The 25,566-nt window shown below is 40.1% G+C and overlaps 1 protein-coding gene across 4 annotated transcripts in view; it reads left to right on the top strand.

Annotated features, from left to right (window-relative positions):
- The window catches only part of grm4 (glutamate receptor, metabotropic 4), a 189,278-nt gene that overhangs the window by 153,180 nt on the left and 10,532 nt on the right, over positions 1 to 25,566 (top strand). For all 4 annotated transcript variants that reach the window (XM_068315171.1, XM_068315172.1, XM_068315174.1 and 1 more), the window contains 2 exons: positions 14,173 to 14,309; positions 15,410 to 16,345. In XM_068315171.1, coding sequence (XP_068171272.1) covers positions 14,173 to 14,309; positions 15,410 to 16,345 — 1,073 coding nt within the window. The remainder of the gene's footprint in view (positions 1 to 14,172; positions 14,310 to 15,409; positions 16,346 to 25,566) is intronic.

The following is a 25,566-nucleotide window of genomic DNA, read 5'->3' as shown; positions in this document are numbered from 1 at the left end:
CTACGGGGCTCCGTAAAGGTCAGATATATAACAGGTTTTTAATTTGTTTTTTTTTGTTTTTTACATCTGTCATCATTTAACACCTAGATATATGTTATCACAGTTCCATCTTCAGTTACAGTCATCTGTTCCAGCGTGTAGACGTGTTTTAGTCTCTGGCTCCACTGAGTTATTGTTGGTGGTTTTGCATCCTTCCAGTTCATAGTTATCATTTTCTTAACAATCAATGAAAGAATATGTATCATTAGTCAGAGTCCCAGAGGGAGCCCTGGGACACACAACAAATGAAAAGCCTTTAAAAAAAACAAAAAAAAACTTACCACTTATGCCCCCACTACCTCAAGTTCTCACTCCATTCCTGTCATCTGAATCCCTGAAACACCTAGAACAGAAAAGGGGGAAAACAGAATCATGGAACACAAAAAAATACTTAGACCACCTCAGCATCTACAAGGCACGTGAGACAAGGTGTCCGCCACCACATTGTCCTGCCTGTTAATGTTAATTTGTAATAGGGGCTACAACAGTAGAAACCTTCCTGCAGAAACATTTGTAATACCACACCAACCCTAAAAAGTGCATGAGTGCCTGCTTAGCTGGCGGTGGGGCATACTCATCAATAGCCTGCACCTTAGTGCATACAAGCCAAACACTGCCTTGCCCTACCACATGACCCAAATATGTGATGGTGGCTTTTGCAAATTTGCATTTTGCAAGATTGATAAGTAAATTTGCATAAGCCAAACGGTCAAACAGCTGCCGAATTTGGTCAAGGTGGCTATCCCAGTCATTCAAAAAAATCACCACATCATCTAGGTACACCGAACAGCCTTCCAGACTCCAACAACTTTTAATTCATCAAACCCTGAAAAGTCGCCAGTGCATTCCTTAATCCAAAAGATATCACTGTATATAATAACAACCCAGTCGGAGTAATGAATGCAGCTATCTCACAAGCTCTGTCAGCGTGACTTGCCAATAGCCCTTGCTGACAAATTTAGCTGACCCGACTTCATAAACACAGTCCTCTATCCAAGGAAATGGAAAGGGGTCCATTTTAATAACATTATTTACCTTACAGAAATCGGAATAAAATCTGGGCGTGTTGTCACACGACTAAACATGGCGACGCCCAGGTAGGACAGGATGGCTCAGCAATACTATTATCTACCATATACAGTACTTAACCCTTAGTACTCCTTTGAAGAGTGGCATAAGTGTCACAAACTGTAAATAGTTATGTTAGAAGCCTATGGCAAACTTTTTTGAGTTCAAAATCAAATTGATGAGCATGTTTTTGGTTTTTATGTGCAATAAAATACAATTTGTTCGATTTTCGAATTTGACTGTGTCTTTATTTTGGCCCAATATGTCAATATAGTTAGTTATAGGGAAATAGTAACTATCTCTTCGTATAGCTGAAATTGTGCTGAAGATAAGCATACCAAGCATGGGTATCATACATCATTATTTGATGTTGTTTATGGAGGCAAATATCACAGGTACCAAAAAACGGCCAAACTAGTCAGGGGTCTAAGACTTTACCTCAGCATAAAGTTGTTTAGGTTTTTCTGGGTGAGCACGACAAAACCGTTGTTTAATAGGTTTCCAATCCCCAACATCTGAATCATCTAGTAGGTAGTAGTAGGTGTATCACCAAACAGGCATAGATATCACTTAATATCGACCTTTGCATTGACTCAATAATCCATCAATATTCTGCAATGATTCCATATTTTTAAGACCTCCACAAAGTACAGCTTCACTGGCTTCACATCCTCCTCACCTTGCCTTGCACCTGCATAAGATGGTACATACCCCGCAGAGCAAGCAGGATGGACATCAGTCACTCATTGTCCCTGAATAATTGACTGCTGTATCCGAGTGTAGTATGGCTAAAACAAATTCATGAGAGAGAGCTGAGTAGATGATCTATGACTTGGAGTTGCTATAACAAATTGTGTTTTGACACCTTCTTCACAGAAAACAGGCCAGATCATTTGCCTAAGCCTGAAATGGAGAAGTAACAATAGGCAGCAAAGCAAGAACTTGATTCCATTGGACAAAATCTCTATTTTCAACCATGCAATCAAAAAACCTCTTCATCTTGCCTTGCGCAGCCTCCAAATTATTCTTGGCTACCTCGAGCTTTATAAAGCTGATACAGAAAACCATTCACGTAGTCAACAAAGTTTTGCGGCAGTTGTGACTGAGTCCAGTTATTGTGCAGCAACGCTAACGGACCCCGCACTATATGGCCAAACATAAGGTCATTGGGATTGAAGCCTGTGCTCTCCTGTATTACCTCCCTAGTAGCCAACAACAACCATGGCAAACCGTCTTCCCAGTCTCTACCCATTTCAGTACAGTAGACACACAACATGGATTTAAGCATCTGATGAAAATGTTCCAGAGCGCCTTGGCTTTGTGCATGGTATGCAGATGCCTGATTGTGCTTTACCCGCAGCTGCTCCAACACTTGTGCAAACAATTATAATGAAAAGTTTGATCCATAGTGTGATTGAACAACTTTGGAAAACCAAAGACTGAAATAAATTGTGTTAATGCGCGGACCGCAGACTTAGCTGTAATTATGTGCAAATGATACGCAGCTGGATATCTCATACTGTCATTAGCAGGTAATATGAGCCTGACTTGGATGGAGGCAATGGGCCGACACGGTCTATAATCAGATGTTCAAACGGCTGACGTATAGCAGGTATGGGGGTCAGTGGAGCAGGCTTCAGGCTTTGATTTGGTTTACTGGTGAGCTGGCATATATGGCATGATTTAACATATGTAACGACATCCTTTTTAAGCCGTTGCCAAAAGAAATACTTCAAAATGCGGTCATATGTCTTCTTGATGCCGAGGTGGCCTGATTCATCATGGGATTTCCAAAATACTATACTCCGAAACCTGACAGGCACAGCCACCTGATATACAGGCTCGCCAACAATTACTCACCTATTACCTCATGTTGCAACAAAGAATCCTCGGTGGAATCTGCCTCTTCTAAATGTGCCTTGTCCTTTGCGAATGTTACAATGTACACACCAAACACTTCAGGACATGCCCAGTCATGCCTATTGGGTTCAGTGCTTACCAGGGGCAATGACACAGCAATGGTGGGAGGTCCAACATCAGCCCACCCCCGAGCCCCTACCACACCATTACCCAAAATCATGGTAATAATAATAATAATCTGCACTTTATTGATCCCTCATTGGGAAATTCTCTTTACACTCTTCACTCTCACACAAGTACATATATGAAGTTAATTACAGCACGTGGTTACAGGTTACAGCCCCCTGAAACAGGCACAGCACACTAGGGGCCTGTAGGCATGCAATTAGTAAATACAGAGAGCTACATATAGAGCTACAAATTAGGCGGAGTGATGGGTCGCGTGAAGAAATCGCTCCCCAATGAGCATCTTGTAATGGGGACGGCGCCTTGCTCAAGGGCACCTCGGCAATGGCTGGGAGGTGAGCTGACACCTCCCACCATCGGCTCACACTCCGATGGATGTCCTTGACTCGAACCAACGATGGGTGGCAATCCTGTCTTCAAGAAGATTGCTCTACCACTGAACCACTGCCGCCCCACTAATGCCATTGACGGGCAGAGCCAGACGTACACCAACTGCCATCTCACCCTGAAAGAGATCACAGGACAGCACTATTTTATAGTGCTGAGGTATCTGCAAAACATTTAACCCCATCCCAAGTACCGAGATGTGAGAACCCATGTAGAATTCTCCTGTGAATGACAAAGCTGACGCTAAAATGAAAGAAACAATTAAACCAGTATCATGCAAGATCTTGATGCAGATTTTAACATCTCCGTTCACCAATTCCACACAACACTCAGCAATGAAAGGCATGTAGGACTGCAGCTCTTGACTCCACACCTGCATTTTCACACCTCCACCTGAAGACTGCAACACCTGTTCCAAGGCTGGTGCAACAAACATGGCAGATTTAGGATTATCCCGAGCACCATCTTGCTTAGATCTCAATTTATAACATTCCCTTTTCCAGTGCCCAAGTCCATGGCAATAGTTACAACCCTTGTTGGACTCACACACACCACGGTCATGTATTAAGGGATAACCAGACCATGCACCTCCAGGAGGAGGTTTCTTGCAACGATCAGCGCCACCTTGTGCGCTCAAAGTCCGATGTTCTACGCCATGCGTCAGTAGGCCTAGAGGTAGACCAAAGAGGAGGTTTATGGATGTAGTGAAAGAGGACATGAAAGTAGTTGGTGTGAGACAAGAGGAGAAGAAAAAGGCGCTCCGATACGCGCCCCAGACTCGGTAGGTTTTTTTCTGAACCACCGCTTCAAAGCCTGCTTCAGACATGGAAAAACCATGTGACAGATGATGTTTGAAACACTCAAGTGCTTTGAAATTGGTTCTCCTGGTTCATTCACCAGGAGAACCAGTTTAGTGGTTCGGATTTGAAACACAAGCCGAAATGTTAAAATCGATGAAACACCTTGGTGGGCTGTCTATCGTGTAAATACCTTCTGGATTGATCAGATTAGCATTCGGATTGCTGACGGTTTGCTTTCCAATTGCTTTGCAATGGACACAAACAGAAAGAGATCTCAAGTCTGGGAACATTTTGAACTGGTGCCGCCAAACAAAGTAGCTTTTAATTTCTAAGAAACATATTTTTAAGCTCTATTGCTCACACAGTGGAAAAAATTAAACCACACACATATAATTTTTAATTTGCAGGTGAAGTGTTTAAATTGTTCCCAGTACTTGGCATTCAGTAACAACACGTCATCAATGATGAGGCAGTAATGAGTCAGACAGGAGAGTGAAGCCGGTGGTGCTGCTGTGATGAAATCTCGGAATTCTGAATTTTATCTCAAGATATAGACCTTGTTTTTTCCATCTTCACTAATCCTCCTATGTAACTCCTGCAAACAAACACATTTGTATGTGTATCTTGCATTGACATGCATGAACATGTATTGTATATCACTTGTTGATCTATTGATCCCATCTGGGATCAATAATCATAAATCATTTCCCTATAATATATAGCTACGACATAGCAAGCAAAGATTAACACATTAAATGAAATTACTTTTGGTTTTATTCAAAAAATACATGCAATACAGGAAATGCCAAAGCGCTGTTTTCTGGAGCCATCGACAGTTGTGTGGCTGCAGTATAATCACCCTGCCAAAGAGGGTGCCAAACTTTCACAATGAATGAAGCGTTGAGTAATGAAGCAGTTTTCGGCACAATTGTCCCAAATGGGTGGAAGCCCCATGGGGTGCCACTCAAACATCACTCGCGCCCAGCGAATCAGCAGACGGGGTTAAATAACCTGGTAACACCGGCCAGGTGTTTCCAGTTACTTGATGATCATGCTTCTCAGCTGTGGACTTGCAAGACAAAGCAAACAGACCTGGAAGGAGCAAGGCTCTAGTGCCATGACAATGGTGTATATACATGATCCACACTTTCTGTCAATAATCATGTAATGCAATTTTTCTTTACTATTTCTAACAATGCATCTTGAAACACTTTTGTCTGTTGCATGTCCAACTTTCTATTTTCTTCACATACTGTACATGTATATACTGTATATATTATCCTCATCTTTCACTAAATTTCTCATTGACAACTAGCATATGAGCTACTTTCACAGAATTGGTGGTAAGTGAGAGTTGGATAATATTGACAATTTTGTTTAAAATCAAATCAATACAGAATTCAGAGATTCAATAATTAATTGTGCAGATAAAATATTAATATGAACTCTGTCTGCTCCTTGAGTTAATTTTTCCTTGTCATATTTACTTATTGTAATGACAGAATGTTGAATTAATGTTTTATCTATCTATCTATCTATCTATCTATCTATCTATCTATCTATCTATCTGTGTGTGTGTGTGTGTGTGTGTGTGTGTGTGTGTGTGTGTGTGTGTGTGTGTGTGTGTGTGTGTGTGTGTGTGTGTGTGTGTGTGTGTGTGTGTGTGTGTGTGTGTGTGTGTGAGTGTGTGTGTGTGTCTGTCTATCATAGTTACTAAAACATTAGAAGCCTGTGTTGAAAAATGATGTTCCACAAGTATTATGTTAACTAAACTACATTTAATTTGACTGAGAGCAGTATTTTTTAATTTGACTACTTGCTCAGTGGGGACTAAGTGGTGCTTTCTGTGAAGAGACTTCAATTAGGTATTTATCCTGTAAACAGGGACTTGAAGCACCACTGCAGTAGGTCCTTTTAAGCTGAATTTTGTTCTCACAAGCCAAAATGTTACATCACCAGTTGACCACACATTGCCTCAAGGCTATGATACACTCCATCTAATTGCATCAGCAATGGTATATTGAATTTGTCAAAATTCATACAATAACCCAACTGATGCTGACGCTGGGATTTTATTTTCAGACTGTACATCTCTTTGTACTGTCTGTTACGTAACAGTAAACAGACACAACAGTCATCCTTTTCTGTTAACAGATAGCAATAGCCATACATTCATATAAATTAGGTCATTTTGTTTGTTGTGATGAATCATTCTTGAGGCTGAGCTGGCAAGATTCAGTTGTTACAGAATTGTGTTCATTGTCAGCAGTTTTAGCAGGCATCTGCTAAAAATAATTCACTTTTTTTCCCCTGTAGTGCTGCACAACTCTCAGGTGTCCAGTCAGACCATAACTATACCTAATGTATTGTGTATTAGGTTGCATATCCAATGAAACTCAGCTGTAAACAAGAACCAAGGCAGTCAGAGACCTCAACATCATGCGACTTACCCTGACGTACTTTCAGGGTAGGTCAGGGTACCCCGAAAATATTACCTGACCTTAACTTTGACCTTTCATGGTAAGTCAAAGCTATGAACTAGATTTGACCATAGATCAAAGCTATTGCATAGGTAGATCAAAGCATGAGCTTTGATCTATTGTCTTACACTGGCCTTCTACCTCATCTTTCTATCTTATCCGGTTCCTGAGTGTACAAAAGTTGAAATTTGACCTTGACCTAGTTCCCCAAGGTCAAGGTCAGACATCAAACATCAAAACAACTCTTAAGACAGGCTGGCAATGCCCCCGGCAAATTCATAGAACTACTCCTCTCAGGGTCCCAACAGGAGACTCAGTAAGTCATCTGATGACAGATAACCTTTTAGAAAAGACAATGAACAATCTGACAAAGTATTGAACTGGCTTAGAATTTTTATTTTTACTAGTGTGGGAGTGTGTTTTCTGTAGCGGTTTCATATTTTCTATCACTGATTGGTGAAGTTGCAACTTACTACTTATCTTAAATCAACCACTTATTATGTGCTCATTTTGGACTCATACAGCAGCCAGATATGATGAAAATAATCAGACATTTCCAGTCCATCTTTATAGATATGACACTGTTAGAGACTGTGTCTCTCTCTTTTTTTTTTTTTTTTAAATTTATATACTGGTTTGATCCCCGAGGGGAAATTAAGAATGCACACTCTAGCTACTGATTCAAACGCATATATATATATATATATGTATATATATATATATATATATATATATATATATATATATATATATATATATATATATATATATATATATATTTGTGAGTACAGGCCCCTGTATCACACACACACACACAAGGGGGCCTGTAGGCATGCAGGGGAGGTAGAGTGGCAGGCAGCTCCTTCTTGGTGCGCCTCAAATGAGCAATTTGTAAAGGGGACAGCACCTTGCTCAAGGGTGCTTCGGCAGTGCTCCGGAGGTGAGCTGACACCTCCCACTGTCAGCTCACCTCTGGGTATTTTTTTGGGGGGCGGGATCGGGAATGGAACCGCTGATCTTAAATCATAGGACGACCCTCTCTACCGCCCGCTTTACCACTGAGCCACTGCCGCCCCTTATTCTCACTTCTGCATTGAGCTGTTCAGACTTCAACAGGTCACAATTTACAGGAGCTTCCAACCAGTTCGTCATGACGACCACAGTGACGAAAGGTAGTTTTGCTCTGCAACGGACAAGGGGTAACAGAAAAACAGTAAAGCAATCCTTTTTTTTTACTTTCATATTTTAGCATGGTACAAAGCATGTACCATGCTGATTTTTTCACAATCAGCATCTAAAGCTGAAAAGAATCTTCCTCTTCTCCTTTCAGCCTTTCCCTTCAAGGGTCGCAACAGCAAATCAGATTCCTCCATCTAACCCTGTCTTCTGCATCCTCTTCTCTCACACCAACTACCTTCATGTCCTCTTTCACTACATCCATAAACCTCCTCTTTGGTCCTCCTCTAGGCCTCCTGCCTGGCACTTCAAAACTCAGCATCCTTCTACCAATATATTCACTATCTCTCCTCTGGACATGTCCAAACCATCTCAGTCTGGCCTCTCTGACTTTGTCTTCAAAACCTCTAACATGTGCTGTCCCTCTGATGTACTCATTTCTGATCCTATCCACTGAAAAGAAAAGAACACAAAAACAAAAAATCCGCACATTCAGAAGATGTACACCAACATGAAGTTGAGAGAAATAATATAAATCCAGAAATGGAACCTAAATGGTGAGCAGATTCAATTTGATCAAAGGTAAGGTAAAACAAGGTCAATATAATGTAGTAGATGGCAAGGGTCAAAACCAAGAAAGCAGTCCAGCCCATGGGGAGCAAGGAAAAAAAATCCTGTGCAGCAATCACATCCAAGAAACAAGCAGGGTCAAAGAAACAAACCAATAAATACAAAAACACAAGGAGGAAAAGAGGAGCTGGGAAAAAATGAGGGGAACACAAACAGACCAAGCTAGTTTGAAATACTCTGGATATCTCAGCAGGGGGTTGCTTCATGGAAGAGCTACTCAAGTCTGTTACTGAAGTGAAAAAATATTGTCTTCCCAAGATAATTTTTATCTCCACTGTGAGATTGCCACCTAGAACCTAAGCACTTTCTAATTCCCATATCTGTTTCAATAACATGTATATTCAGTAACAAATGTTTACTTCATACAACTCAGGGTCAGGGGGCACAAACTACTGTGTAGGTCGTTCACTTAGAACCTGAAACGCCCACAGTGCATTTTAAACTATGCTACGTGTAACAGAATCATACTTTTAAAAACAACAGGTGTAAAGGGAATACTTAGTATACCGAAATTTTCCACTTAGAAAGAGCTGCAATGAGTAAAAAAATAATTTGTCAGTATATTACTCTGCTGTTATATATTATTCTGAATTCGCCATGCCACATATTAAAATACCACTAAACACTCATCAAAGTTTTTCTTTTTAATTTTGCTGTTTATTTGCCAATGCTGTCAATTGGTTGACACTTGTTATTTCTTGACTTATAATTATATTTAGAACCTTTTATGTGTATCCAACCCAAATCCAAACTGACAGATGTGTCAATAACCACACATACATACAAACACATGCACACACACACACACACACACACACACACACACACACACACACACACACACACACACACACACACACACACACACACACACACACACACACACACACACACACACACACACACAGGTTCAAGTGTTATGACTTGACGGGAACCATGGTGACCATTGTGAAATGGATCCTTGGTAACTTCTCCATGACTTGCCCTCTCACTGGTCATTGAGGCTTAATGACTGGTGTAGAGGGCAAAAAGCTGTGCTGCCATTCATGAAAGTGTCCCAGATGTCCATTCAAGCAGAACAAGCACATGTTGTATTAATGATGGAAATATTCCTTAAGTATGTATGAATGATGGAGATGAAAATTACCAGGAAAAGGGAAACATTACAAACATATACTATATAATTACAAGCACCCATGGACCTGCTGCTTGTTTCTGAGCACAGAAAGCTATGAGTGAACATGTAGCCTGTGGTGCACATATGTGTGGCCCCAGGCCACCCTGTTACATTAGTGTGCAGCTTGATGCAGCTTTTGCAGAGCCCTCTGTGGAGCTCATTATGCTCTTGACTAGTGCAAGGACTGTTTAGACAAGGAGTTTGTGCTGCATGACAAGCATAATCCTTCTATGCAACTCTAACATTGACCACACAAACCCAAAATGCATTACACTTTTCACTCTTAATGAGAAGGACTTCCTCAAAGCCACACTACACCACTGACGATGGACAGAGACCCTGGAATCATTTCCTCATAGAAGCCAGAACTATTTCCAATAGTTTCACCATAATTGAAATCACTGGGGGTAACACATGATGCCATCTGATGGCATGTGTTATCCCAATGTGTTATAATGCTTTAGAATGTAAAGTGATTATTGTATTACATGTATATTGTATTTATTTGTGTGAGAAACTGTTTAAACACTATCATAAGATAAGATGAAATAAGATAGACCTTTATTAGTCCCACATGGGGAAATTTAAGTGATTGCGGCAGCAGAGGGGAGGGGGGCGGGGGTTCATTCATACATAATACTGAAGAAAATACATACGTATTAACATATGTAACATATAATATACATGTCAACATATGATGTACATATTAAGAATTTAAAATATACAATCACTAATTCACATTGCCAACAGCAAACTACAGGCTATCAATCAATCAATCGAGTTATATTTATATAGTGCTTAATCATGGCAACAGACATTTGAAAGTGTTTTAACAGAGAAACCCAACTGAACCCTCCAGAGCAAGCATAAGCGACAGTGGCGAGGAAAAACTCCCTTGATGAGGAAGAAACTCCGGGCAGGACCCAGACTCTTTTGACTCTTTTGACCGGTTGGGTGGAAAAGAAATCAAAGGAAGATAAGAACAGGGAAAGAGAAAGAGAGACAGAGAGAGAGAGTGGCAGATAGGCCAGATAGAGTCAGTGTCAATGTGGTTAAGGTTATGTTTCCCATTGCTAAAGTCAAGGCACAATTACAGCTGGATGACTGTATGGCGGCACGGAGGAAGAAAGGAAGCAGGACCCCAGCTGATGGCTAGATGATGGGTGTTACTGGTGGGCTTTGAGGAGAAGGTCCACAGCACATGGATAGATGGGGGTGATACTGGTAGGCTTGGAGGTGCAGGTCCAAAGAGGAAGGTCCACAGCGGATGGGCGAATGAGGGGTGGAACAGTATGATGACACGAAGGAAGCGAGGCAGCAGCAACCCAGCCGACGGTTAGGTGAGGGGTGATACTGGTGGCTACAAGCTACAAATTACACTGGTCAACCAGACTGTGTGTGTGGTTGTCTGTGAACAGACTAATCGGTACGGTGTTATAAATAAGACTAAAGAAAAGTATTTTAAAAGATTTTCTGTAAAAACAGACATTGATATGTTTAGAGATTAGATCATTAGCTGATTTCACACATAGACAAAAAATAATGCCTTATTGGTGAGGAGGCAAGCACACACCTGGAACTGGTTCCAAGTATTTATGAGAATGTATGTGTCTTTCTGAGTCTTATTTCCAGAAATTACCATTCAGTCCCACTGGTGTGACTTCAATCTGGAATACAAGTGGTTCATGTGGATGTTTTAGAAAGTGTCTCGTTCATTAATGCATGTCTGTAAAGATGATATTTCAGACATGGAGTGTAGCTAAAAAATCTAAAGATCTGAATAATGCTCCAAAAAATTGTATAAGCCTAAAATGATGAAAACTTCAGATGAAATGGAAATAGGCTGAATTACAACTTTGGATGCATAAAAGAAGTTGTTTCCCCACAAAAATTCAAAAGACTGAACTAGATTTTCTTTGCAAATCATTATACCGGGCCATTAATATGAGAAGAAAAATTAATAACTGTGTTAACTTTGCTGCATTATTCTGTAAAAAGCACCAGCGTGGCAACCATGCTTTTAAAGATTTAAATATAAGAGAAAAAAAAATCTGAATGATAAGAAGCAGACATGATAGACCTGATATTTTTGATGTGTTTACATAAGCAAAATGCGTCATCTCTGATTTATAAAGTCACTGTAATCTTTCCAAGATCAGTCACTGCTTTGAAATGTGGGCAGCATTGTCAGAGGAAAAGATGAGTAAAATGGTAATGACAAATTCCAACAGGGCTGACTCCTCAAAATGTGGATTAAAGTGATTCATCCAGCAGCTCAGAAACAAAGAGCAAGAAAAATCCTCATCTGCAGAAATCCATCTGCAGTTGGCTACATTTAGCTTTTGTTCTTAACAGGATGCTTATATTTTGGGGGACTTATTAAAAAAAAAGAAAAAAAAGCACACAGCCTTTGTTGCTTTTGAAGGATTGCTGTAGGGGTTGACGTGAAAAGCAATTTGACATGAAGTTACCTTATTCTTCCACCCTCCAGAGAACTCTTTGTGTACCCTACACTGGGTAGATGAATTGCTGGATCAGAAGTGAGGTCCATTGGGGATCTTACTAAAAGGCCACATAGGAATACATTGTCTTTATCATTGTTATCAAAATGATCATCTTGAATGGATGACCTAAACTCAAGAAAACTATGTCAAATATCAAGAAGGTGTCAGTTGTCTACCTCTTGGTGTTCAAAGACAATTTGTCACTAAGTTAGACCATAATAAGCAGAACAGTCTGATAATGTATTGAATGCTGTTTAGAAGGGACAGAAATCTGGTTACACAAAACGCTGTAGCTGTGGTCTGCATGCATTTGTATTTATGCATTATAGGGTAAGGGTAACGTAGGAGTTACAAAATCTAGTCAGAGAGTTTGAGAGGACCTGCATTACATTTCTGTCTCACATAAAATGTAAACCCCCACCCCCTCACCCCCTGCCTCCTCCTCTGAGCATTTCCAAGTGATGTTACAGTTTTCTGTTTTCTTCAGAGTTGCAGCTACCAGCAACACCAGGAAAAACCTTGAGTGTGTTCATTCCATCTATAATGGAGACATGAAAGCAGATTGCTAGGCTGCATTATTTCTAGTAGATCAAGTTAAGACAAAAAAAACAAAAACAAAACTATACATTGATGCTATCATTATATGTTACTACCTCTAAATAATGTTTTGACTGATTTTTTTTTTTTTTTTCATTTGTTGGCACAATCAAACCAAACTCACAAGGTGTATTTGTATGAAACTTGGATGCAAATTACAGAAACAATACCATTCAGTTTTGGAGAGTATCCAGAAATAAGGGACAATTTTTCTTTTTTAAACTTATTTTAACATTGTATAATAGAGCTTTTTCAACATTCCTTTCTAGCATAAGCAGCTTACTTTGCCTCATATGATTTTAATTGATAGAATGGTTGGACATGGTGCAGGGATTAACCCAATTAAGTAATCCAACAGTTAATTCCTTAACATTTTGTAAGGACATTTAAAGCTCTATTACGTCAGTATCATCACATACTTACTACTAAATTTCAGTGGTTATAAATTTTGTAGTTAGGCTGTTACTTACTAACGTAACATTATGTCACCATTTTAAATTCCAAATCCAAAACTTATTTGAATTTCTGACTGCTGAAAATTAGTCATTTTACATCAGAAACAAATTAGTTGGAATGAGATGTAAATACTTTTTTTTTTAAAAATGTATTAATTTCAATTGTTAGTCTATGGTGTGTCTTCAATTGTGATTTCTATACTGGGAGTTGAATCAGGAGAGATGAGTGGACAAAAAAATATGACCTTTACCATCAGATGATGTGATAATCAGACAGTCAAAACAACTTCAGCACTTACACTCTTCAGAGGAACTGAGATCAATGGGTGTTTGTTCTGAGCAGCAACAAGATATTTTCCCTCTTGGAGTTCAATCACTGGTATTGGTGGCTGATAGGATTTATTTTTTATTATGATGATGATTTTTTTTAAATCTGTGAATATTTGGTGGTGATGAAGAGGTGGAAGGTTTGTAAAAGAGCAGCATGAATGAACTAGACGAATGGAGAGAGTCATGTAAGAAACTATGGTCCGAGTGTCCAAAGGTTTAGTTATACTGACTGAACTTAATTTAACAAGCTCTATACCAATTTTCTGCCTTACCACCCTGAAACATAATAGATATAAGAATATGATCTTGGATATGAGTAATCAGAGAGAAAATAGAAAGAGGGAAAAAAAATGTCAGAATCCGTCCGAAAGTTTTATTCTCACTATGTGAAGTTACAATTCATTGTATAACAAAAATCCTAGCTCAATAAGTGAGAAACAACTGTGTGCAATAATTAATAATAATGATAATTGTCTCATTTAGGCATAGCTGGCAACCCAGTGCTCTTCAATGAAAATGGAGACGCCCCCGGACGCTACGAAATCTACCAATATCAGATCAGAAACCAAACAGCCGAATACAAAATAATTGGCCATTGGACGGATCAGCTTCATCTCAATGTAAGTGAAGCCTTTTTTACATTATGTCCATAGAGGCTCTTCAAAAGGCTTGCCATCCTTCATTCTGCATGTGTTGTATTTCAGTTTGCATTACAAGTATCCCTCTACAGCTGCACATTTGCTCTCCAGCTCCTCCCAAATCATTTGACAGTGCTTAGTTGCATCTTCAAAGGTGTAAATATCTACAGGGCATTTTTAATGATTAACAGGGTGGACTGTGATGAAAAGAAAGACACAAGGAGCTAGAGGACAAATATACTTAATATCATCTCTCCAGATGGTATCACTGATTTCCAGAAACAATACAGGGCAGAGGCTGTGCTGAAGTATTGAATTATAGCAGAATATTACATAAAGGAACCAAACAAATTATGTTTTGACAAAATGAAGGGGAAGCCTTGGGCAGGCAAAAGAGTACAATTGAACACATGAGGCAGCTTGAAAAGAGCACTGCCTTCTTTACGTTTTCCAACAAAGTGTGTGGAAGTAAAAATTAAAAACAAATGGAGGTCTGTGATGGGCACCTACTGTGGAGCATGACTTGAAAAGGCAGCTGTATTTAATTAGTGTCCTTTGAGTTCTTAATTAAATGTGCATTTACAGAATATTTCAAAAGTAGTGAATGCTCTGCCAAAATTGAATCAGGTTGATAAGGACACAATAAAGAAAGCAGAACTGTTTGAAATTATGAATTAAATTTATCTTTACAAATGTGCCTGTAAAAACAAAAAAATCCATAATGAGTTGGAATTTCAAACACAAATTGTCTTGAGTGGACAACGTAGTATTGATTTTCTTCACACAAACAAGTGTTTGTTGAGGTAAAAAAAAGAGAAAACAAATGCTTTCGGAGCTTAAAGAGCCAAATAAAACCAACTAGAATGGAAGAAGACAGAATTGTATTTCAAGAAGCACACAGCAAGTGACCACTGTTCAGATCGTCCTTGAACCCCAGGGATGCCAGGGATCCTTCCTGATCAATAAATCATCACTCCCTCTACATGCTACCATTTTGGAGGTCACATTGACTGTAGTAATCTACAAATATCTTGTTTGTCTCTATGTTCACATTTGTCTGTAACTCTCTGCCTCCCTCCTAGGTTCGTTCGATGCAATGGCCCGGTGGTGCTCGTCAAATCCCTTCCTCAATCTGCAGTCAGCCCTGTCAGCCCGGTGAGCGTAAGAAGATCGTGAAGGGCATCCCTTGCTGTTGGCACTGTGAGCGATGTGATGGATATCAGTACCAGGCAGACACCTACACTTGTAAGATGTGTCGTTTTGATTTGCGACCCAATGTGAATCACACAGGCTGCGTTCCAATCCCTATTGTTAAACTGGAGTGGAGCTCTCCATGGGCAGTCATCCCTGTGCTTATTGCAGTCATTGGCATCATGGCCACTGTGTTTGTGGTGGTCACATTTATTCGCTACAATGACACTCCCATTGTGAAAGCATCGGGCCGGGAGCTGAGCTACGTGCTGCTGACTGGTATCTTTCTGTGTTATGCCACAACATTCCTGATGATTTCTGCCCCTGATGTAGGCATTTGTTCCCTAAGGAGGATTTTCTTGGGTCTGGGTATGAGCATAAGTTATGCTGCCCTGCTCACCAAAACCAATCGCATTTATCGCATCTTTGAGCAAGGCACCATGTCTGTCAGTGCGCCCAGGTTCATTTCTCCAGCCTCACAGTTAGTTATTACGTTCACACTGGCTTCAATCCAGCTGCTTGGTGTGTGCATCTGGTTTGGTGTCGATCCTTCCAAGGCCATTATTGACTATGAGGACCAGAGGACATCTAACCCAACCATGGCACGTGGTGTGCTTAAGTGTGACATCTCTGACCTGTCTCTGATTTGCCTGCTGGGCTACAGCATGCTGCTCATGGTCACCTGTACAGTCTATGCTATCAAGACCAGAGGAGTGCCGGAGACCTTCAATGAGGCCAAACCCATTGGCTTTACCATGTACACCACCTGCATTATTTGGCTAGCATTCATCCCAATCTTCTTTGGCACTTCGCAGTCCACAGAGAAGGTAAGAACACAACTTCTACAACATTTTTTTGACATCCAGTTTCCTTAATATCATACTGCAAAGGCTTCAGAAATCTTAAATCTACATACCAAATTAAATAAAATGTTAATTTGGTTCTGAATTTCTGTTTTTATTTTTGTCTTGCCATACCTCTTCTTTTTGCTCACATTACACATTGCAATGGTCTAACCAGTAATAAAGTACATTTGTCAGATATTATTAAATGAACAAACAAACAAACAAGCAAATAAATAAATAAATCCTTCAATAATCCCCGTTGGGAAATTACTTTTGTTCCACCCTAAATATTGTACTTTATGCTACACTGCATTTTAGAGGAAGGTATTCTTCAAACTTTACTGTATTTATTTTTATATTTGTTTTCATCTTTGTGAAGATTATCCAGGATAACTGAAAAAGACAGTATAAAATACACACTATATGAAAATCAATATCTTGTATATGGTAAAAGTGATAACAAAATTATTATCTTATGCACTTTTGCGCCATTTTTTCTTAAAATTATTTAACAAAAGAGTCATTTAAAAATGTAATATGAACATAAAAATACATTTTAAAACATGAGCAATTTCGGAAGTAAAGCTGAGAAAAAGGAGGGGTCATAAACTAACTATGAAGTATGTTTTACAAGTGTATCCTTTAATAATTCTTCAGGCAGCATACAAACCAATGACTCACATGCATGTAACGACTGAATGCCACATTGCATTAGATACTCATGGGCTTTATACGCAAACATAATATCACATTCGTATTCCCATGTCAAATCGATGTGCCTGACCTCATGAACAGAGGACCTGGATTTCATCCAGTTGGAGCACTGTGAGGCCATAGGTCAAGTGAGATCCAAGGGGGTTGTGGATTTGGAAGATGGACTTGGAACTCACATACAGTGGGGACAGTCTAGGCATGAAGCCAAACGGTTATTGAACGGTAGAAATATGTAGATCAAATTGAAAGAGGTGTTTTGGCAGTGTAACAAAAGCTCAGTGGCTACAATAGAGGACAGTGCTGTGGACACTATTGGTAGTGCCAGCATGGGTCTGACAAATGCAACAAATTAATCCTTAACTCCTTCCCTTCTAGATAAAACAAAAAAAATAATTAAAATAAAGGACTGAAAGTGTGGTTGTGGTACTTGTCTATGTGGAAAACCATCCTTGAGGGACTGAGTACGTGCATCTTGTCATGCTGAGCATGCCGCAGTATCTTCTGTAGTTTAGAGCTTTGTGAAAAATCTACATATGACCGCAGTAAGTTGAATCACATTAATAATGCACAATGTGACCTACAGTACAATTTATTTTAATATTCTGCATGTTGTGTTAACACGATTAAGTCCTAACTAAATTGACTGCTGACTGCTAGAACTGAGCAATAGCACTATTGATGCACATGGTGATAGCAATAATGAGAGCCCTGCCTTTAGGTAAATGGGTAGAAATTTCAACAATTCTCACTATGTATTCTTGTTCATCACAGGGGGAGCACAGGCTGAAATGAAAAAGCAGTCGACGCCTGTATTATTTTTTAATGAGTGTTGCACATCTTAAGTCGCATGTCAACAGCAGCCATGGATCTCCTCTCTCAGAAGATAAAAGAGAATTATATAATCACAGAGAAAGTGAACAGTCCTTTTTAAGGATGAGGTAACCCATTAGCTAGCATGGCTTTGAATAGTAAAGCAGAAGTAAAACTGTAAGGGTTTTGTTAAGGCCTACTTTTCTTGTTCCCTACCTGCATACCTTTACTGTAATTAAGTTTAAAACCCAGCAAAACTTCACTTTTGCAAGGCACAGCTCTTAAAAGCAGTGTGTGTGTGTGTGTGTGTGTGCGTGCGTGCGTGCGTGTGTGTGTGTGTGCGTGTCATATACTGTATATAAACTGCTCACAAAAATTAAAGGAACACTTAAAAGAAACACATTAGATACATCAGATCTCAATATGAAGTTGGATATCTATACAAATAACGACAGGGCAATGTCTTAGGAACAAAAGGTCTTTTAATGGCAATACATGTTTTCAGCCTACAGAGGGTTCATTTGTGTAGACACCCTAAAATCAGAGTGAAATGAAAATGTGGCAGGCTTGTCCATTTTTTCAAAAACTAAATTTCTGCAACTCAAAATGCTTTTTAGTATCTTGTGTGGCCCCACAAGCTTGTATGCATGATTGACAACGTCGCAGCATGCTCCTAATGAGACGACGGTTGGTGTCTTGTGGCATTTCCTCCCAGATCTGTGTGAGGGCATCCCTGAGGTGTTGCACAGTCTGAGAACCAACCTGGCGGCGCCTAATGGACCTAAACATAATGTCCCACAGATGTTCTTTTCGGTTTAAGTCAGGGGATCATGAAAGCCATTCAATTGTTTCAATTCCTTCATCCTCCAGGTACTGCCTGCTTACTCTTGCTACATGAGGCCGGGCATTGTCGTGCATTAGAAGGAAACCAGGACCTCCTGCACCAGCGTAGGGTCTGGCAATGGGTTCAAGGATTCCATCTCGATACCTTATGGCAGTCAGAGCACCATTTCCTAGGCAGTAGAGGTCTGTGCATCCCTTCATGGATATGCCTCCCCAGACCATCACTGACCCACCACCAAACCTGTCATGTTGAACGACGTTGCAGGCAGCATAACGTTCCCCTTGTCTTCTCCAGACTCTTTCATGTCTATCCCAGGTGCTCAGGGTGAATCTGCTCTCGTCTGTGAAAAGTACAGGGTGCCAGTGGTTGACTTGCCAATTCTGGTGTTCTTGAACAATTGCCAGTCAAGCTCCACGGTGCTGGGCAGTGAGCACAGGGCCCACTACAGGACGTCAGGTCCTCAGGCCACCTTCATGAAGTCTGCTCCTGATTGTTTGGGTAGAGACATTCACACCAGTGGCCCTCTGGAGGTCATTCTGTAGGGCAAGAGCAGTTCTCAGCCTGTTCCGCCTTTCACAAAGGAGCAGGTATTGGTCCTGCTGATGGGTTGAGGACCTTCTACGGCCCTGTCCAGATCTCCCAGAATAACCACCAGTCTCCTTAAATCTCCTCCACGTTCTGGAGATTGCGCTGGGAGACACATTAACCTTTTCTGCTGCAGCACATGTGGATGTGCCATACCGGAATCTGCGTGGTGAATGATAAGCGGAACAAAATAAGTTTTTCTCTTCTTTTTTGGACCGGAGCCTGCTACGCTTACCTGAACACTCAATTGAACACTGGCACATTACGCATGTCGCACTCAACAGAACAAGAGCATTATATTTACATGTAACCACTTCCGGGTACAACAGAAAGTCCAAAATAGGAGCGTCACAGGATCATACTTAACACTTTCTTTCTCGTGTTTGCTTCTTTATTTTACATTTCTTTAATATGTTTCCTTACTATACAATTTGATATATATAAATTACATTGTGAAATAATATATAGTATGCGGATACAGCGGCAGAAAATGGATGGATATTATGTTGAAAAAAGGTAGTTTTATTAGCAACTTGGAACGGATTAAGACCATTTACATTATTTGTAACGGGAAAAATTTATTTGGAATTCGAACAAATCGGTATTCGAACAGCCTTCCAGAATGAATTGTAGTCAGAAATCGAGGTTTGCTTGTATATATAGTATATGTATATATTATATATATTATATATTAGGGTTGAGCCGGATACGGTACTCGTTTCAGACGAGTATCCGGTAGGGATAACACATTTTTGAGTACGAGCATGATGTGAGCAAAACTCATCAATAGCCATGCTTGGGCTGAAGGAAAATTCTCAGGAAATGCCCAACACAGCATATTGCATGTCCCTGATGAGAAATCAAACAGTATGTGTGTGTGTGTGTATTGGGAGGGGGGGGGGTATCAGTGTGTGTTTGAGTGAGTTCAGGAGTGTAATGGCTTTCGGGAAGAAGCTGTTGTGGAATCTGGTAGTTCTTGTTTTGATGCACCTGTATCGTCTACCTGAGGGCAGAAGGTCAAATAGGCCTGAACCAGGGTGGGAATTGTTCTTTACTATGTTGTTTGCTCTGCTGAGGCAGCGGGAGGAGTAGATCTCCGACAGGGAGGGCAGAGAGCAGCCAATGACCTTCTCAGCTGCTTTCACGACTCTCTGGAGCCTCTTCCTGTCCGCCATGGTGCGTCTGCCGTACCATACTGTGATGCAGTAGGTCAGCAGGCTTTGGACAGATGAGCAGCAGAAGGCCAGCAGCAGGGAGGGGTTCAGCTTGTATTTTTAAGAACCCTCAGGAGACGGAGCCGCTGCTGTGCCTTCTTGATGATAGCAGTGGTGTTGTCAGACCAGGAGATGTCTGAGGAGGACGCCGAGGAACTAGAGGTTTGGATCCTCTCCACACACTCACCATCGATGTAGAGCGGGGCTGGGTCAGTGCTGAGCCTCCTGAAGTCGATGATGAGCTCTTTGGTTTTGCTGGTGTTCAGAGCCAGGTTATGCTCTGAACACCAGGCTACCAACTTCCGGACCTCCTTTCTGTAGATGGTCTCGTCACGTCCGGAGATGAGACCGACCACTGTGGTGTCGTCAACAAACTTGACTATCAAGTTGCTGTCGTGGGTCAAGCGGCAGTCATGGGTGTAGAGACAGTACAAGAGGGGGCTCAGCACGCAGTCCTCTGGGGAGCCGGTGCTCAGTATAGAGCACCAGCTCTGTATAGATTTTTAACTTACACAGTGCGCGGACACACACACACGCGCACACACACATGCTCTCTCTCTCTATCTCTCCCTCTCACACAGCCACTGAGTCACACACACATGCACAAACAGGCACACACATAAACACGTGTACACACTTTAATGAAAGTTGTTTAACTTTGTGTGACAAAAATGGCAAGAACATTCGGTGGTAAAAATAAGTAATTGAAAAAAAAACAACAGTTTGATCATAGAAATTTAAAAAAAATTAAAAAGAAAAAGAAAAAAAAACATGCATACAGTTCATAATTTCCTATTGCATGTGTTGTAGTCATTAATGCACATCATGTTCTGAGTTCATTAAAAAAAAAAAACTTGTTCTGTATATAGTAGCAACACAACAAATTCCTATTTTGGCCGTTTTTTGGTACCTTTGATATTTTTCTCTATATACCACATTAAAAATTATTTAACATACCCATGCTTGGTATTTTTATCTTCAGCACAACTTCAGCTGTATGAAAAAATAGTTATTATTTCCCTATAACTTATTATATTGACATATTGGGGCAAAATAAACACACACAGTGAAAAAAAGGTTGCTATAGCTTTTAAAATAACTTCATACAGTTCGGTCACTTATGCCAGGCTTCAAACAAGTTTTTCAAAATAAGACACAGTGCCATGTGAAATGCACAAATTGCGACGCATGTTTGCATCAAGTGACAAAATGCACAAATCAGGGTACATGTGTGCATCATGTGACAAAATTCACTAATCGTGAGACAGGTTCAGATCAGTGAATAAATGCATCCCTGCTTGTACAATGGCAACTATATGGTCAGATTCTGGGAGATTTGCTGAAATGGCCCATTTCAGCAAATCTCCCATTATAAGAAGTTTGAAACTTGTTGTTGAAGCCTGTAGCTACCAAAGTAGGAATTAGCATGAATGCCTTTTTTTCTTTTCTTTTTTGGTTGGTAACATGATTCAAGGGATCAACCAGTAGCAACACAAAACTAAAAACCTGGTTGTCAAGGCAGTTAGCAAATTTCAGGTTTCTTATAGCAATACATAAATCAAATTTGGCTAACCTGACTACACTTCCTTCAGGAGCTGCGGCGCTCATTATACGAGGAAACTTCTGACTGCCTCTGCAGAAGCCAAAATTTAATCAAACTCTCTGCTCTATCAGGAATATAATAAAAACTGATTATGCAGTAACTTCCCAATTATATCCTGAAATATCTTAGCCAATGTATAATGTATATAATAATTTTCCAATAATGCAATAGCCTGTTCAGCATACCAGCATTTCACTGCTAATGTGGTTTTTTTTTTTACTTTTTCATTTTTGTAATAGCATTAAGTATAATTGCACATCCGCTACAGTAAGTGGCAGTGGCACCTACATGTAACGTGACGTTACAGTAATTAATGGAGTTAATGGAGCATGCGCAGTGAGTATTTACGCCTCTGCGACTGTGTAGGGTTTTTTCCACCGAACACACATGCATGTGTTCGCGTACACGTACACACACACACACACACACACGCGCACACACACACACACACACACACACACACCCGAAGATTGTGTGTGATGGAGGATGAGACTGTTTTATTCTTCCTTGGGAGGGCTTAACAGAAAACAATTGACAAGCACTGGGTTGAAGCACGAATCAACTAGAGAACAAACTGCAGCTAAAAATCCTCGACCTCAAACAACCAAAGTGAGGGATGTTTTATAGCTTCGTACTCTGTAAGTGTTACAAACTGGACACATTTTTTTTTTGCAGCAGTACAGCTGATCTGTGTGAACATTTCAAAACAACTGAGAATTTCAACAAGATGTCAGAAAATATACACGGTACTTGTTTTAGTTTGAGCTCTGTGCAGTTCAGATTGGTTGTTGTACAACATTAATAAAGTTAATTTCATTTCAAAGTTGATTTCCTTTCCGTCATTTCATTTCATTCCTATAGAGGATAATGCTCTAGCTATTTATGATATTGCATCCTTGATAATTTGCATTACTGTGCAGGTTAATTCTGCTGAACTGGAAAAACTCACAGTGCCCCAGTTATATCTCATCGTTGCAATCCATGGAGATTGCATGCTTACCTAAACTGTAAATCTTACCTGATGCGATGGGCACCCCTAAAAATATTATTGCAATCACTTGGACATGTCAGCAATGAATCATTTCAAATATGCTGCTGGGACCCATCATATTCAACCACATGTTTGGATATTTTTTCGCTCATGTTAGTAAAACCAGAAATATTATTTTCATTTAATTTAAAACTGAAGAAAACAATGGAAAACAATACATTTCAATATTTGGAGATACTTGTAAAAACCGTATGTGGAAGGTGAGCGCCTCTGTCTTGTTTCATCCGGTGAATGGTCTAGGTCTCTTGTTATTGCTTGTTTCAAAAAGGTGCGGATAACTTCTCAGTATCGGCCTTTTGGTGGGTTTTCCGTACACTCAGGGTCCTTTTCCTGCCAATCTGCACAAAACAGTCAAAAAAAAGCCAGCTACTGTCCCTGAAGTTCTCCCCAGTGAACTAGATGAGTTTTTCCTGCTCACTGTCATGTCATGCTTACTCTTGGGGGTTCAGTTGGTGTCCTCTTTTTTCTGACATTGTAAAATGCTTTGAAACACCTCTGATGTAATTCAGCCTTGGATTACTAAAGGTGACTTGACTTCCGTGGTGGGGATACATGTAAAAAGTGATGTGACATCAGTGGAAAACTATGGTCTCATCGACAGCCATTTTTAACTCTAACCTTGGTGACAAAGTTCTGAGAATTTTAAAGTGCTTTGTGGTGTTACCAACAAAGGGAGCGGCAATGGTCAAATGCTAGCAATATTGACTGTGAGGTTTCCAGGAGGAACCTTCAGATGACCGACCTCCCTCAGATGGGGGCCTATAAAAGCCAATAAAAAGCTGTATGACAGGATTTCACTGACTTTTGTTAATGACTTAACCTTGACCACCCCCACTAGGTTACATATCAGGAACTCCCTACTAGCCGGAACTGAAGAAGCCTCTGAGACGACAGGTGAAATGTCTTCAAGCTTTACCTACAAATCCTGTTGAATTTGTTTTTTAATTGAAAAATGAACACGGCAAACACCAGTGAAACAACATACCATAAATATTAATCGTTACAATTTTCCACAGCTCACTCTGACATCTTTAAAAGAAATAAAGTGCTCCATTTCATCTGGGTTTTAATTTACCAAATCTAACTGTCTCTGCACTCAACACCCATTTAGAGTGGGTCCCTGCTTTAGCACTACAAGCACAGCCATTTATTTGTCATCTGGTGCCAGGATAGAAAAACTTTCCCTATCAATCAGATGGGGACATCTGGTCTATATGTGGAGCATTATCTGAAAGTTTTACACTAGCTTCAGTAATAGAAGTGACACCTGCTTGCTAGAGGAAAAAGTTTAAATCATTAGCTACTGCAAACAACAGCAAGTATAGAATGAGATTCCAGCTCAAAAGGTTAGTTTCACATTCAGTCAGCCTTCACAATAAAGGTCGACCTACTGGCGTCACCAGGGTGTGATTTTTTGGGGAGGATGGGGAGATCACCCCTAAGCAAATATTTAAGCCGCTGAGGTATTTCACCACCCTTGGGTGAGTGACGCACTGATGCACTTCCCTGTAATCAAAAGTATGACATGCCACTTTATTTTTGATTACTCTGTTTTATTTCCATTAAATTTCTCAGTTAACATCACCAGTTGTTAACTTCAAACAGCAAAACATTCAAAGTTCAGCAGTAAATTCATTGCGCATTCATTCCCTGCTCAGAAGTTCACAGAGATGTGGACAAAAAGACGAAAGGCTGCAGATGGTGTATCAACAGGAAAGATGAAAAGGCCACATGAAGTCTGACATCAGAGTACCTTACATTTGCTGAGTTATGTTCATCTGTTTGTAACTTCAGCTAGTAACAACCATTAACCTAAAAAAATTAGGCCTGTTTAATTATTTTTTCATGATTAGAAAAAAAACCAACTCCATTATTTTTAACAGATTGCACCCTAGGCGTCACCAATTTAAAGACCAAAAAAAAAAAAAAAAATACTGTTAGCACTCTAATCAGACAAAGATTGCAGAGATAACTTCCGCAAGACCAGGTGTCAGACTGGAGACCATTCATGACTATTACTGATGTTGTTCCCTGGTACCGCTTCGTCTTTTTTCAGCACAAAGATAAACAGTGTTATTCTCAATAATATCTCACAGGCCCTGTAATGCATAATGAAGATTGACGCTTCAAAGCACAGGGAGGAGGGCATTATCTTAGTCTTCAGAGAGCAGCTGTTACATTCAATAAACCTATAGAACAGTAGTCATCTGAGTCTTGGCTGTTGACCCCTGGGTGCTCCAATAATGGGTGAACAGGCCGTGAAGCTAATCAAGACCAAAAAAAATATGATCTTTATAAATGGTGTTCTCCCTCAAAGCAAGTTATAAATTCCCTTAAGGCTTCTATTTGTTTATTAGCTTAATTAGAGTGCAATTATAGCAA

Source organism: Antennarius striatus, chromosome 5 (genome assembly GCF_040054535.1).
Source record: "Antennarius striatus isolate MH-2024 chromosome 5, ASM4005453v1, whole genome shotgun sequence".
NCBI classification, from domain to species: Eukaryota; Metazoa; Chordata; class Actinopteri; order Lophiiformes; family Antennariidae; genus Antennarius; species Antennarius striatus.
Note: the sequence above shows the minus strand (reverse complement) of the source record. Positions and strands in the feature narration are given on the sequence as shown.